At 41.7% G+C, this 13,058-nt stretch overlaps 1 protein-coding gene across 1 annotated transcript in view; it reads right to left on the bottom strand.

Annotated features, from left to right (window-relative positions):
• LOC138511068 (uncharacterized) overlaps positions 1-13,058 on the bottom strand; it is a 3,073,423-nt gene that overhangs the window by 2,659,968 nt on the left and 400,397 nt on the right. Inside the window, exon 4 of the mRNA XM_069626568.1 lies at positions 5,345-5,386. Within this exon, the coding sequence (XP_069482669.1) occupies positions 5,345-5,386 (42 nt within the window). The remainder of the gene's footprint in view (positions 1-5,344; positions 5,387-13,058) is intronic.

The raw sequence follows: 13,058 nt of genomic DNA, 5'->3' as shown, positions 1-13,058 counted from the left end.
CGCTCCTTAAAACCCAAGCAGGGTCCGACCTTCCTGGCTATCTGGCCCACTGTAGCTCTGTACAGCGAATTCGACCAGAGGAGGGGTCCTGGCTTGTGGTTTGGGCAAACTGGTTGGTCCCACCAGCTCAAGGGAAGAAGTTTCCTGGAGGATCTTCTCTGTCGTCGGATTCTGGCGATTCGGACCTGCAGCAGGGCTTCACCGGGTGGTTCAGTCATGGTAGGGGTCCTCTTCTTCCATTTCCTCATTGGTTCTTTCGTTCCAGTGGTGACTCTGGCTTTCCAGTCCCAGAGACCTGCTTTTTATGCAGTTTTCCCCCATTCATACAGCATGGCTGTCAATCATACAGCAGGGTGGTTGGCCTGGCAAGGCCAGTCCCCTTAGCCAATCAAACAAGAGTGCGACTTGGGTTACCAAGGGAACCCATGGCAGGGGTCCAAAGATCCCTCCCTCACATCCTGCCTAACTAGACTATCAGGCGCCTTAAGGAGGGCTTCTGTGCAGAAGCCCGCGAAAAGACAGCGAACAAAGGAGTCATCCCCGGTTTGGCGCGCAGAGAGAAACAGGAAAAAGACTTTAACAAAAAGAAATGGCAAATAAACCCAGCCGGAACCAAAATAAAATGTATTTGGTCAAGCGGGTTTCTGTTCAAGGCTAATATAATAGCCTAAAACAATACCACATTTATATAATACAATTGCGGTAGAAAAGTTAGGGTAGATACCACTGCCACCAGCCAAGTCTTAATGTTATGGGAGTGAAACAAGGCTCCAAGAGGCACAGACAAAAAAGGAACAGTAGTCAGCCCCAGAAAAATGGAGTTGTGGGAAGTCTCAAAGACAACTCTGTCACTACACTGAAGGTGCTGTGTAACACACATACAAATTGGTGCTCATGGGTGAGGCTCCAGTGCCCAAGATCACACAAAAAGTAGAAACACACATAGCAAAACACATGTAAGAGGGGGAAAAAAAGGCTCACACTCTTACCAGGTGAAAAAATAAATCCTAGAAATCCAGCAAAGCTGCTGAGGGACTCAGTAGGTAAGGGAAATTAACCATTTATGAGAATTCACCCTAACATCTCTATTCCAACCAAGATGTTAAATCTAAGGAGGAGAGAGCTAATTACTTATATGAGCTTGCCTACCGACCCTTTCCCCCGACACATGCAATGCACTAGATACACCCAGCACGCTTGAAGAAATTACCACTGCAATAAAAGCACTAACCTCCGGCAGAGCCCCTGGCTCGGATGGCCTGGGAGCCGAGCTATACAAGGAGTTCCACAACAAGTTAGCCCCTGTACTGCTGGGGGTGTGGGAGGAGTAATGGATCGGGGCACACTCCACAAATCTATGCGCAAGGCGGTTATTACAGCCCTCCTTAAGCCCCAACGCCCTGCACATGACATGTCCTCCTATAGGCCCCTTTCCCTGATCAATACAGACGCAAACATTTTTGCCAAAATCCTTGCGACCAGACTTTTACCATACATGCCCATCGTGGTCCACCCCAACCAAGCTGGCTTTATCCCTACCCTATCCACAGCCTTAAATTTACGACGACTTTTTATTGTGATGGCGCAAATTGACCCAAAGGCATATGCGGCTATTGCTGCTCCAGATGCCGAGAAGGCTTTCGATTCAGTCTCCTGGTCCTATTATTTTAGTGCTCAAACGGTTCGTTCTGGGCCTATAAATTCTTAAATGTGCCTGATTACTCTATACGAACCCGGGAGCAAGAGTCCTTACTAACCGCACCATGTCTTCTCTCTTCAATCTGGGCAGGGTACTCGACAGGGATGTCCCTTCTCTCCTATTTTGTTTGCACTTACTATAGAGCCCATGGCAGAATGTGTGCGGAAGAATCATGCGCATAGGGGTCTCAGAATGACAGGACCCCCGCAGATAATAATCTCTTTACGCTGATGACACCCTGCTATATATCCATAACCCGAAAGATAATCTAGAGCCTATTATGGCTGACATTCATATGTTCTCCGAATACTCCGGGTATAAGATCAATGTCTCAAAATCTGAACTGTTTCCATTAACCCCAAGTACCGGAGATCTATCTGATATAAGCAGGTTTAAATGGTCCCCTGCACGTGTCTGCTACCTCGGAATTGTTGTATCCAGAGACAAACACACACTATACACGGAAAACCATGGGGAACTCTTGCAGACTCTAACCACTAAACTACAACTGTGGTCTAAGCTCCCTATTTCCCTATATGGCCGAGTAGCCCTTCTTAAAATGGTAGTCCTCCCCAAACTGCTGTACTGTTTTGGCAACATTCCAATTTGGCCTGGGAAAACCTTCTTTGTGAAGCTTCAGACACTCGCCACCACTTTTGTGTGGGGAATAAAGACAGCCAGACTGAAGTGGGCCAAACTGGTGGAACCATTCTCGAAGGGCGACATTTCGACTCCCGACTTCGAATTATATTATTTAGTGGCCCAGACGCAATTCGCTAAACACTGGTTTGACCCCAATGACACTGCCACACATATCCCTTTAGAGAAATATGCTGCTTCCCCCGCCGATGTTCGATCGGTCATCTTGTGCCCTGAGCGCAGAGACTCATGTAATTTTTAACCCAGTAAGCACCACTACACATGCATGGTCCAAAATATACAAGAGAATTGGATTGACGACCCCATATGACCCAGAAATCCCTCTATGGAACTTCCCCAATATCGCACCCATGTTTGACAGCGCCCTTCAGATGTCGTGGGACTCGAATAAACAACTAAAAATGCGTGATATGTTCCAGGGGGGTACATACTGTGAACTGGGGGCCTTTGTCGAAACGGTGGGTGATGGCCAACTCAAACGATTTCAGTTCCACCAAATGAAGGCCGCATTTGCTTCTAAATGGCCAACAATCCCTCTGGAACCCCCTACCCACAAATGTATAAGAGCTATAACAACAGCCGAAGGGCAAAAGAAAGGGGTCTCGATGTTATATACCCTGGTTCAGACACATTCTAGCTCATGTAACACCATTAAGGTCTGGGAACGGGACTTAGGCATTGAATTAAATGAAACGCTACGGCTTAGATGTTGTCAACTCACTAAAACTGTATCCATGAATTCTGACTACAACTGATTCAATTTAAAATACTCAACCAACTGCACTACACCCCGGCAAAGTTGGCCAAATTTGTGAATGGCTGCATGGTAAAATGCTTAAAATGTGATTCACCGGATGCAGATGCATACCACATGTAATGGACGTGCCCCTCAGTGGTGGGATTTTGGTGTGAGGTTGCATAAATCCTCGAGGAAATCCCATCAATTCCTGCATCGCCCTCCCCATTGAAATACCTGTTTGGGGACATTGGTAAGGTGACAGAGACCACTAGGAGATTATTTAATATTGCATGTGTTATTGCAAAAAAATATTGCATCTTGAAGTGCTGGAAATCCGTTAATGCACCTCGCAGAGAAGATTTTCTTGAGGACCTCTCGATGGTGAATTAATGTGAGGAACAATTTGTATTAACTGTATCACCAACCTGTCGACCCAAAGACATTTGGGCTCCATTCCGACTCTATCCATGTAATATGCTATTGGATGATAACACTACGCCTCTGGCGTCACCCTAACCTTTTGTGTATGTTGTGAAATATGCATATGTAAATCAAAAAGTTATAGTTGATGTGGTGATGTGTTGCCTGTAATGCAGTTCTGCTCTGTTGTAACTCTCTATGAAAATAAAAGTTTTAAAAAAGGATGATTTGTAAAGATTTGCAGCTCACGATGGTGTAATTTTTTTTTCCCCAAGTGTTTTTTCCGAGTTCCAGAATCAGCACGAATGGTTAAAAAAAAGATTAAATACAGAAAAATTATAATGTATTGAGATGTGGCAATCACTGAGATTGCTAGTTAGTGGAAGAGGAGTATTTTAAGTTAATTTAGGAAGCAATTTGCTTTTTTTAATATAAATACAAATTACAGATTGCTTCCTAAATTAACTTGAAATGTGTTAGAGGGGAGATTAGGGTGCTATTCGTGTTTTGGGGAGTTAAATAAGCTTAACTTTGCTTCATTAGTTGACTATAGCCTTTGCTTTGAATTGACAACCTTTTCATGTGGCTTAACAGTTGAGATCTTGATTCACTGCTTACTGCACTTCCCTCTTCTTCGTCAAAGTACATCATTCATAAACCTAAATGAACCCCTACATCCCTCTTCCCCATCCCTGTACTGCACAGTAATCTTACTTACCAGTCCCACTTCACTCTTCTTCATCACAGTACCTGACTAACCCAACCTCACTCTTCTTTGTCACATTTCCCCATTACCACCACCTCACTCTTCCTAATCACAGTCCCCGACTACCAGGGTCACAGTACCTTACTACCATCATCTCACTATTCCACATCACAGTAGCACACTACCAACACCTCACTTTTTCTTATCACGCTACCCCACTTCCACCAACACACTCTTACTTGTTGCAGTACCCCAATTCCACCACCTCACTCTTGTTCATCACAGTCCTGCATTACCACCACCTCACTCTTCTTCATCACACTGCCCCACTACCGCCATCTCACACTTACTTGTCACAGATCACAGCTACCACCACATCACTCTTCCACTTCACAGTGGTCAATTACACTACTTCAGTCTCCCTTTTCACAGTTCCCCACTACACCTCACTCTTCATCATCACAGTACACCATTACTAATCCCTTCTTACATAGTGGACAGAGAAAAAGATGAAATACTTGATAAACCCAATGTTGCATAACTGAAGAACATATATTGATAACACATGATCTGAAAACAGTTATGTTTTCAGAAAAAAGACAGAATTACAGGTGGTGGGAGTTATAGCATAACACAACAATTGAACTTCAGTGAAAAAACATGAGTCAAGGGACATTTAAGGTGAATATGTTCAGTGCAACAAACCCTTGAAATTCAGTGAAAAAACATTAGTTATGGTGAAACAATCTGACACAATGGAACCCTTGAAATTCAGTGAAAAAAGCTATATATCATACGTATACTGTACCACAAGCATCTATTATGTTTTAAATTGAACATGAATCATTGGTTTAGTATTCATTGATCATATTGCATAACACATTGTGGTTTTAGGTTGTGAATGTTTTTTATGAAACTGCGATAAGCTATGTACTTTTGGAATATGTTTTGTGCTGATTATTTTGAGGAATTTATTTTCTGAATAAAGAATGTGATGATCATGAGGAGAATTCCATCACAACATATATACAATTTTGTTGAGTTTATCAATCGTTAGTTGAATGAAAGTTATAGATTATATTAATTTAGAAATGCATAACAGGTATATTGTATTCCTTACCCCAAGGGTCAAGTTCTTCTTCCGGTCCATATTTGGCTCTCCCTGAAATATGCAAAATAAATATAGATATCAACAATCAATGTGCTTTCTTGTATGAAATAGAGGTGCTTGAATATCACACACCACTGTGGAAAGTTCAGCTCTCGTTACTACAATGACAATAAACAAGACCACTTAATGTCGGAATTTTAACAGTTCAGATATTTCACAGTTGATGAAAATAGAACATGCCATTAAGAAAAATTACTATAATAATAATAATAATAATAATAATAATAATAATAATAATAATAATAATAATAATAATAATAATAATAATAATAATAATAATAATGTCATGCATTGTTGTCCCTCCAACTGTCCCATACCCTTATGCAATACAGAGAGTGTTTTTTTTTCCTGAAGTTAACCATTTGAGCTAATGCCTTGTGGTATGAATATGTGCTAAACACATAATTGTGACACACCAGGTTTATGTTTATTCCTCCTGCATTCCCAAAATCATTTCATTAGGTGTTTAAGACTTTGACTGAAATGACTGGACAAGTATAATATCTGAACTCAATTCATTGGATAGATACATGAACTCAATTCATTGGATAGATACAGAGTGTTGAATCTTGTATCTTCTTTCGGTAGAATCTTTTGCCCACATTGTTGCTAGTTGTGTGTGTGATCGATGTGTGTGTGTGGTTCAGTATGAGTGATGCCTTGGAGTGCTTGTATGGAGGTTAGTTTTTCTGTTTGGACTCCTGTGCATGGACTTGATCTGTTAGAGATGGGTTTTCCCTGAATGTTAGTGAGTATTTTGCTTGGTTGCAGCAGGCCTGCATGCCAGCCCAAAGAGGGGCAGGTTTGAGCTCGAGTGTGGCAGGCTTGAGGTCTGCCAGTGGCTTTGGTGGATGGAAGGTGATTTGTGTTTCCTTGGTGGATAAATAGCGGTACGTTGCATGCACAGGTGGGCCAGGTTTGTGCTCAAGCAGGGCAGGCTTTAGGCCTACTAGTGGTAGTGGTGGGCATCTGGTAGAATATGCAATTTATGATGGTTGTGTGGTGTTTGTTCTTCCTGGTTGTGTGGTGAAGGTGGCTGAGTGGTGATTGTTCTTCCCATGTGGGCATGTGCTTCTTGGATGTCTGCTAAAGGAAGGGAGGTGTGTTGTGTCTTTCTCCCTCCTGTGTGGTTGTGTTCCTGTGTAGTGTATTGAAGGAATAGGGGGGTGTTGGATCTTGTCTCCCTTCCTGCATGGATGGTGTGAGGTCATGTGAGAATGTTCTGTGTGTGCATGGAATGTCTGTGCTTGGGTGAGTGTTCCACTCCAGGCAGTTGGAGTTATGCTGACTGGGTGGTGGGAGCCAGTGGGCTCCCCACAAGATCGCTGCTCCTGCTCCTATTGACCTAATGTCCTGATTTAACCTGATTCTTCTGTAACTACAATAAAGAGGTTTATCATCTTACCTGCTGCCTCAAGAAGCTTACTTTTTTTCACAGAGCCTCTGTAAACTACCAAAGGCACAATAGTCATACAAAATGCTACATTGAGACAATCAGGAATCCAGTGAGACAGGAGTCAAGGGATTCCCCTCTCTCAATTAGGGTAGACTTGTTTATGGAATCATATATATCTGCTCTTAAAAATAGTTGTCATCATGATCCCGCTTCGACAGAAGAATTCAAGCCTTTAGACCCAATCAAGTGTACTAAGGGAGATATCACCCGAATGTATGTTGTCCAGCAGCATTAACAGATGATGGGGGACCGGCACACCTGGGGGACCGGCTCACTTGTGAACCCGAGTGAGAGCTGAAAACATAGGGACAGGCCCGAAACACCAGGCACAGACCAATGGGTGAGTCCAGTCAAGGAAAACATAGAATGACAATTAATCTACCCGAAGACCAACTATTCAGTTTCAAGCCCCAAGTCTCCAGATCAACTATTGGGATTTTCCATGGGAATTTGTGACTCTGACGTTTAAGAGAATACATAATGTTGAGGCAATCTTGCACACTTTTGGAGATGAAAGGGGTCAGTGATCTTATATAGGAATTTGGCCCCTGGATTAATTATACTTACTCGTTACTTTTGAGTGGAAAAACATTGTTAAAGGGACATTATGGTTAAGTTGCGCTACTAAAAACCTATCAAATTCAGTGAAAAAATATTGTTAAAGGGACGTTATGGTTCAGTTGCCCTAAGAAAAACCTATCAAATTCAGTGCAAAAACTTTTTTAAAGGTACATTATAGTTACTTTGCACAAATAACAACCTATCCATACTATGGTTATAACAAGTAAAACCGAAAACCCCCAGATATTCGCCAGTTATGGTAAGCTAAGCAAACAGGAACTCGCGCCACCAATGTGCACTGCTAAGACTAACACCCATGACATCAAAGATGACATCACAAATACGGATCCCTGAACCAGCCTCTCAGGTCATACGCATCAACTTACCTTTCGAGGGTCACTCTATTGTGCATGTACTGCAACGTGGTACTCTGCAGTGAGGACCAATTTCAAACTGCTTTTGAGGCTACAGTCCGGGAGCATGAGAAAAACTGCCACCTAAGTGAGGCCCACCCAACACCTGTGGTTGGTGCCCCTTCCCTACCTTCCTTTCCCTGTGTGTCGTGTATAAAAACACCAAAAAAATACAAAACAAAAACCAGACCAAAAAAAGGCTCTTTTCAGAGCCATCTTTCACAAAGATAGAATTGCCAATGAAATGATGCGGGCTCCTGCTTAGCCTGTGAAGTCAGCGGACAGCGCAGTAGTCTGCGGACTTCTAAAAAATGTAGGTGGTAGCACCATCAAAAACAATGGACTCTTTTCCGGGAGAAAGTGTTGGCTCTGAAAAGAGCCTTTTGGGTGGTGTTTGTTTGTTTTTGGAAAGGTTGAAGTGGCCAACCCCTACTTGAAAAATGCTTGCTATACTTGCAAAAAGGGCTGCAATGCATTTTGGATATTTCGCAGAAAAAGCTGATTGTCAGCATGGACTCCATCTCTGCGAAAAATGTTCGTGCTACCAGGCGTAATATTTTCATTGTGGAAGGACGACATGCCAACATCTCTCAAAAAAGGCGCAAAGAGCCTTGTTGACATTTCGCCTCACTTTCTCCATTTGTGGACAAAATGAAGAAGAGCGCAGCCAAATCTGTCTCTGGGCAATGCAAGAGAAAATTACTTGGGAGTTTTTGAAACATGTTCATGACTTTCCCAAGTGGCTCCTTCATCGCAAACTGCAGTGAAATTCCAATAACATGTCCTAAACTGTTCCCTCCACAATGAATAATAATAATGTCTGAATGATGGTGCGTCACCAAAGTGGCACAAAGAGGAACCAAATCCAGCCACTTCATTCCACACACGCCATACCAGTGCACATCCACATGAAGGAATCCAAAAAGTGCAGCCACTCCACAATGCTTTGCATAAACCTACAACCAATATATTCAAGAGTCTCCCAAATTCCAGACACTCTGCCTCCTGAAAGACACAGCCATAGACATAGCCATCTGCACTCCTCTCAGCGAACAGACCATCTGCCACATTCTCACCTTGCACACCACACCCAGGAAATCTTATTGACCAATCCCCTGGCCTCCAGAGCACCATTTCCATGCCGCCATCCTCAAAAGCCCTGGATGTGGCATGTGCGATCTGCAAACTACTACAATGTTTGCCGACACATCATGCATTGCGCAAGGGTGGGGGAACACATTGCAACCAGAGTATGGGATTTCCTCTTTAGTGGTGGCTCTGAAAAGAGCTTTTTTTATATTATTTAAAGGTGCTTCAAAAAATAAATGACCTTTTATTTTGGATTTATTTATTGTTTTTTAATCTTCCTCCCCTCCTTATATCAGCCTCTTAACAGCATGCTTCAGATTCTGGAAAAAACAAGCATTCCCCAGAATGGACAACGAAACTCCATCAGCATTAAAAAAACTGCACATTAAGGGAGCCAATGTTGTCATTGGAGAAAAGCAACATATGTGCAGGTCGCATAACTACACCCATGCCTTTATTCACAAGAAACCTTCCAATATTTTGCTTAGGGTTGAACAGATTTAGTTGGTTCCATTGTGCTCTTGGTAACATTTCAGAAAACACCACCTTTGCACATGGGAAAATTAGCATTAGTCTCTCCACGAAGGACTTCAACACAGGAATCAAACTTGGGGCACTGATGTACCCCAAATGTTCTCCTCCACAGTGCACCAACACAATGTCTGGACTACTAAAAGTAGACAAGTGTCTACAAAGAGAAACCAGTTCCTACAAATTGCATCCAGGTACCATCCACCACAAAACCTCCATGCCTGGAAACCCAAAATTACAGACACACCTCTGGATTTTGTATACCTCTCCAGATCATCAACAAACCCATCACCAAGTAGCCAGACACAATATCCTGCCATTTTCACCATACAACCAACACAGCAATGAAAAAAGTATATTTATTTATATTTATTTGTATTCAGTTATAACATTTTACAGATTTCAAATACCTTAAAACAAAATCAAAGACAGCTTACAACCATTTCATCATATATCTTATAGAACATGATTCATATCATACATTCATAACAATAGTGCAACATACCCGCAATATCCAGTCTGGAGGGCATTTTAAAATTACAATTCATGGTACTATTATATCTAAAATAATAATAAAACTGCTGATCTTCAATCCAGCATATTGAAAAACATGTATGCACAATATCTGGGTAGGCATAAATTACCATCTGCCATTCTTCATAAAATATAGTTCATTATACTCCCCCAGTATATGTAGGCTTCGGGAACAATTTACTTATCGTTCCCCAAAGTCTAAATAAAGCAAGGTGCATCATCTCATTGTCAGTATTTAGACAATAATTCCAGAATGAATCTGTTTTGATAGTCTCATAACTGTGCACAAGCCTACCAAATGTAGTTATTATCGCTGGGCCCAATCCAGAACATTTAGTAAATAAATGTTGAGCAGTCTCCAGTAGTACACTACTCTTACAGACTCGACATGTACGTGCCTGATGTGGTATATTATACCTAGCACCAAGGATTGCCCACAAGGGCAACTGATTTAACCTTAATTGCAAAAAGTATAACCCTCCCTTCCTGTAAAGCACACCCTTAACACCTGATTGGATAATACCCATAGTACACTCCCATTTCAATGCCAAGCATGCTGACAAGTCCCGGATGCAGCATGTGTGATCCGCAGACTACCGCAGTGTCTGCGGATCACGTAAAACAGGGGCAGCCCTTCATTCCTTTCCACTTCACACTTTACAGCCCTCTCTCATTGGCTACTGCTAAGCAGTCACACACCCATCCACCAATCACAACCAAGATCTCTACATCCAACTCTGTCATCTCAGTTCAACACTGCAGATGTACTGTTCAACACTCAGAGTACAGGTCTCCTGTGATTCCCAAGTACCTGCATCCAAAAGTACTGTAAAACTCTCCAAGATGTCTCTCCAAGATGTCTACTTCCAGATTCATCCACATCTACATCCATCAACACAAACTACGTGTATGCATATATTTTGTAATGCACACAGAAAACAGAAAACGAAAACTGCATGTATGTTACCATACCATAGCCTATACATAGATTCCATGCATATGAACAGGGTGCCTGCCACTTAGTATGCATAACCTAATTAATAAGCATACTCTCATTTGTCCCATGTCCTGACATCAAGTGACAGTTCCTTATAATGCTGTGTGCTTTCAAAGTTTTCTTTTAATGCCCACTTGCATAACAGCTGCAAACCACATATTTTAATTTTGGCAGCACTCTCTGATTTCTTTGTAAAAACACACACTGGACCATTTGCAAAGCAATTTCAAGTGCCAGATCCTATGTGAAACTTCCATATATCACAATATTCATGCTTTCCCCCATCACCCACTGCAATTTCCAAACTGTTATTTTCTTCCTTTCTTCTGTCACTTTTACAATCACTTCTCCCACTAACACACCTGCTGTAAAATGATCCGAATGCAGATAGAAAATGAAAACTGCATGTATGTTACCAAAGCATAGCAAGTACATATATTGTATGCATATAAACAATTTTCTTGTACGGCCCACCAGCAAAACAGCTGCAAACCACATATTTCAATTTCACCACCACTGCCTGTGACATTTTTTATAAAACACCACATTAAGAACATTTTCACACCACATGCAATAACCAGATCCTATGTCAAATGACCAGCATGCACACAAACAAGGAAAACTACATGTACATTAGTATAGCATGCCAATCACATGCATTGCACAATTGACAAAATGCACCATTGGAAAGAAACCAAAGAAAGGCACATTGGAAACACTGCTATCTGTAAATTTGCATACATAAACACAACAACTGAAAAGAATTTCTGCACTCATATAGAAAGCATCTACGTGTCAGAAAATTCCACACATGGCAACATTCTCTTACTGCCCTTGTTCTCACTCTACTATAACTTCCGCTAATCCATTTCCAAAACAAATTGTACAAAGACCTCCCACACACTTCAAAAATGCAGCCTCATAGGCCACAGTAATCACTACAGAACTGGCCCCATACCAACAATGCTAATACTCCCAAGTCCACTCATATGTAGTGCTGTAAAATTGCACACACGCGCGCACACACACACACACACACACACACACACACACAGACACACTAACTCTTCCTGCCAACACATCCTCCTATATTCTACAACACAGTGTTCTACTACTGCTATTAGTGTACCATTAACACACAGATACCCACTAACTTCCTTCTTTTGCAATTGCAGTGAAGAATTGCCTTCGGAAAGCCAGTGATGTCTCTGTTAGAATATAACACCCAGAAGTAACCTACTCTTCACATCCAAAAAAGTAAGTGCAGTACTGTGGTAGTGCACTACTTACTGTACACTGCCTGTCACTCAGACAGTGCAGTATTGTTGTATTGTAGCCTATACAATGTTATGTAATCCCACAGCAGTTGTTTCACCCTTAATCATTGCGCCTTGCCAGGTGCACTGTTTCTAGTGTCATCAAAACACCATGCACACTAAGGCAAACCTTCCCTACAAGAACACACACACAAAGCACTATAACGTTCCCAACCAAAACTAACAACCCTATGCACAATTACACTCTTCTATTTATACCTATTCTCATATTTAAACAGTCATCCACAGTACACACAAACACATTGTACAACTTCCAAAACTACACTTTCCTTTTTTTTCAAGCAGACACAAGACAATGCCTACCAAAAAGCAACTCCGTAGAAAACAACGCAGAAACAGGGTAGATAAAGCTCAAGCCAAGCAAAATGCCCACCCACCTCTAGCAGACTTTGTACAAAAAGTTCAAATAAAACAGCTAATACAGTCTCTAAGCAAAACAGAACCAGGTAGCAGGAAAGACAGTGTGAATTCTCTTTCAAAATCTAAAACTAAAACTAAACGTATTAACAAGAATGTAACTGCCAGTAGTGTAAATACTACATCTACCAACAGTCACTTAGCCACAAGTAAGCATTCCAAAACATTTATTTTACAAAGAATGTTGCACCATAAAATCCTTCAGAACCTTATAAAAACGGGAGAAATCATGCTCCACCCTTAAAACATACCGCAGAAAACTGATCCTGGATGCTCTCATAGACAGTGCAATGCTCCTCAAAAGTACATTATTTATATTAGTTTTAAA

Source organism: Ambystoma mexicanum, chromosome 6p (genome assembly GCF_040938575.1).
Source record: "Ambystoma mexicanum isolate Mex_15411 chromosome 6p, UKY_AmexF1_1, whole genome shotgun sequence".
Taxonomy (NCBI): domain Eukaryota; kingdom Metazoa; phylum Chordata; class Amphibia; order Caudata; family Ambystomatidae; genus Ambystoma; species Ambystoma mexicanum.
The sequence above is the reverse complement of the archived record's forward strand: the minus strand, read 5'-3'. Positions and strand labels throughout refer to the sequence as shown.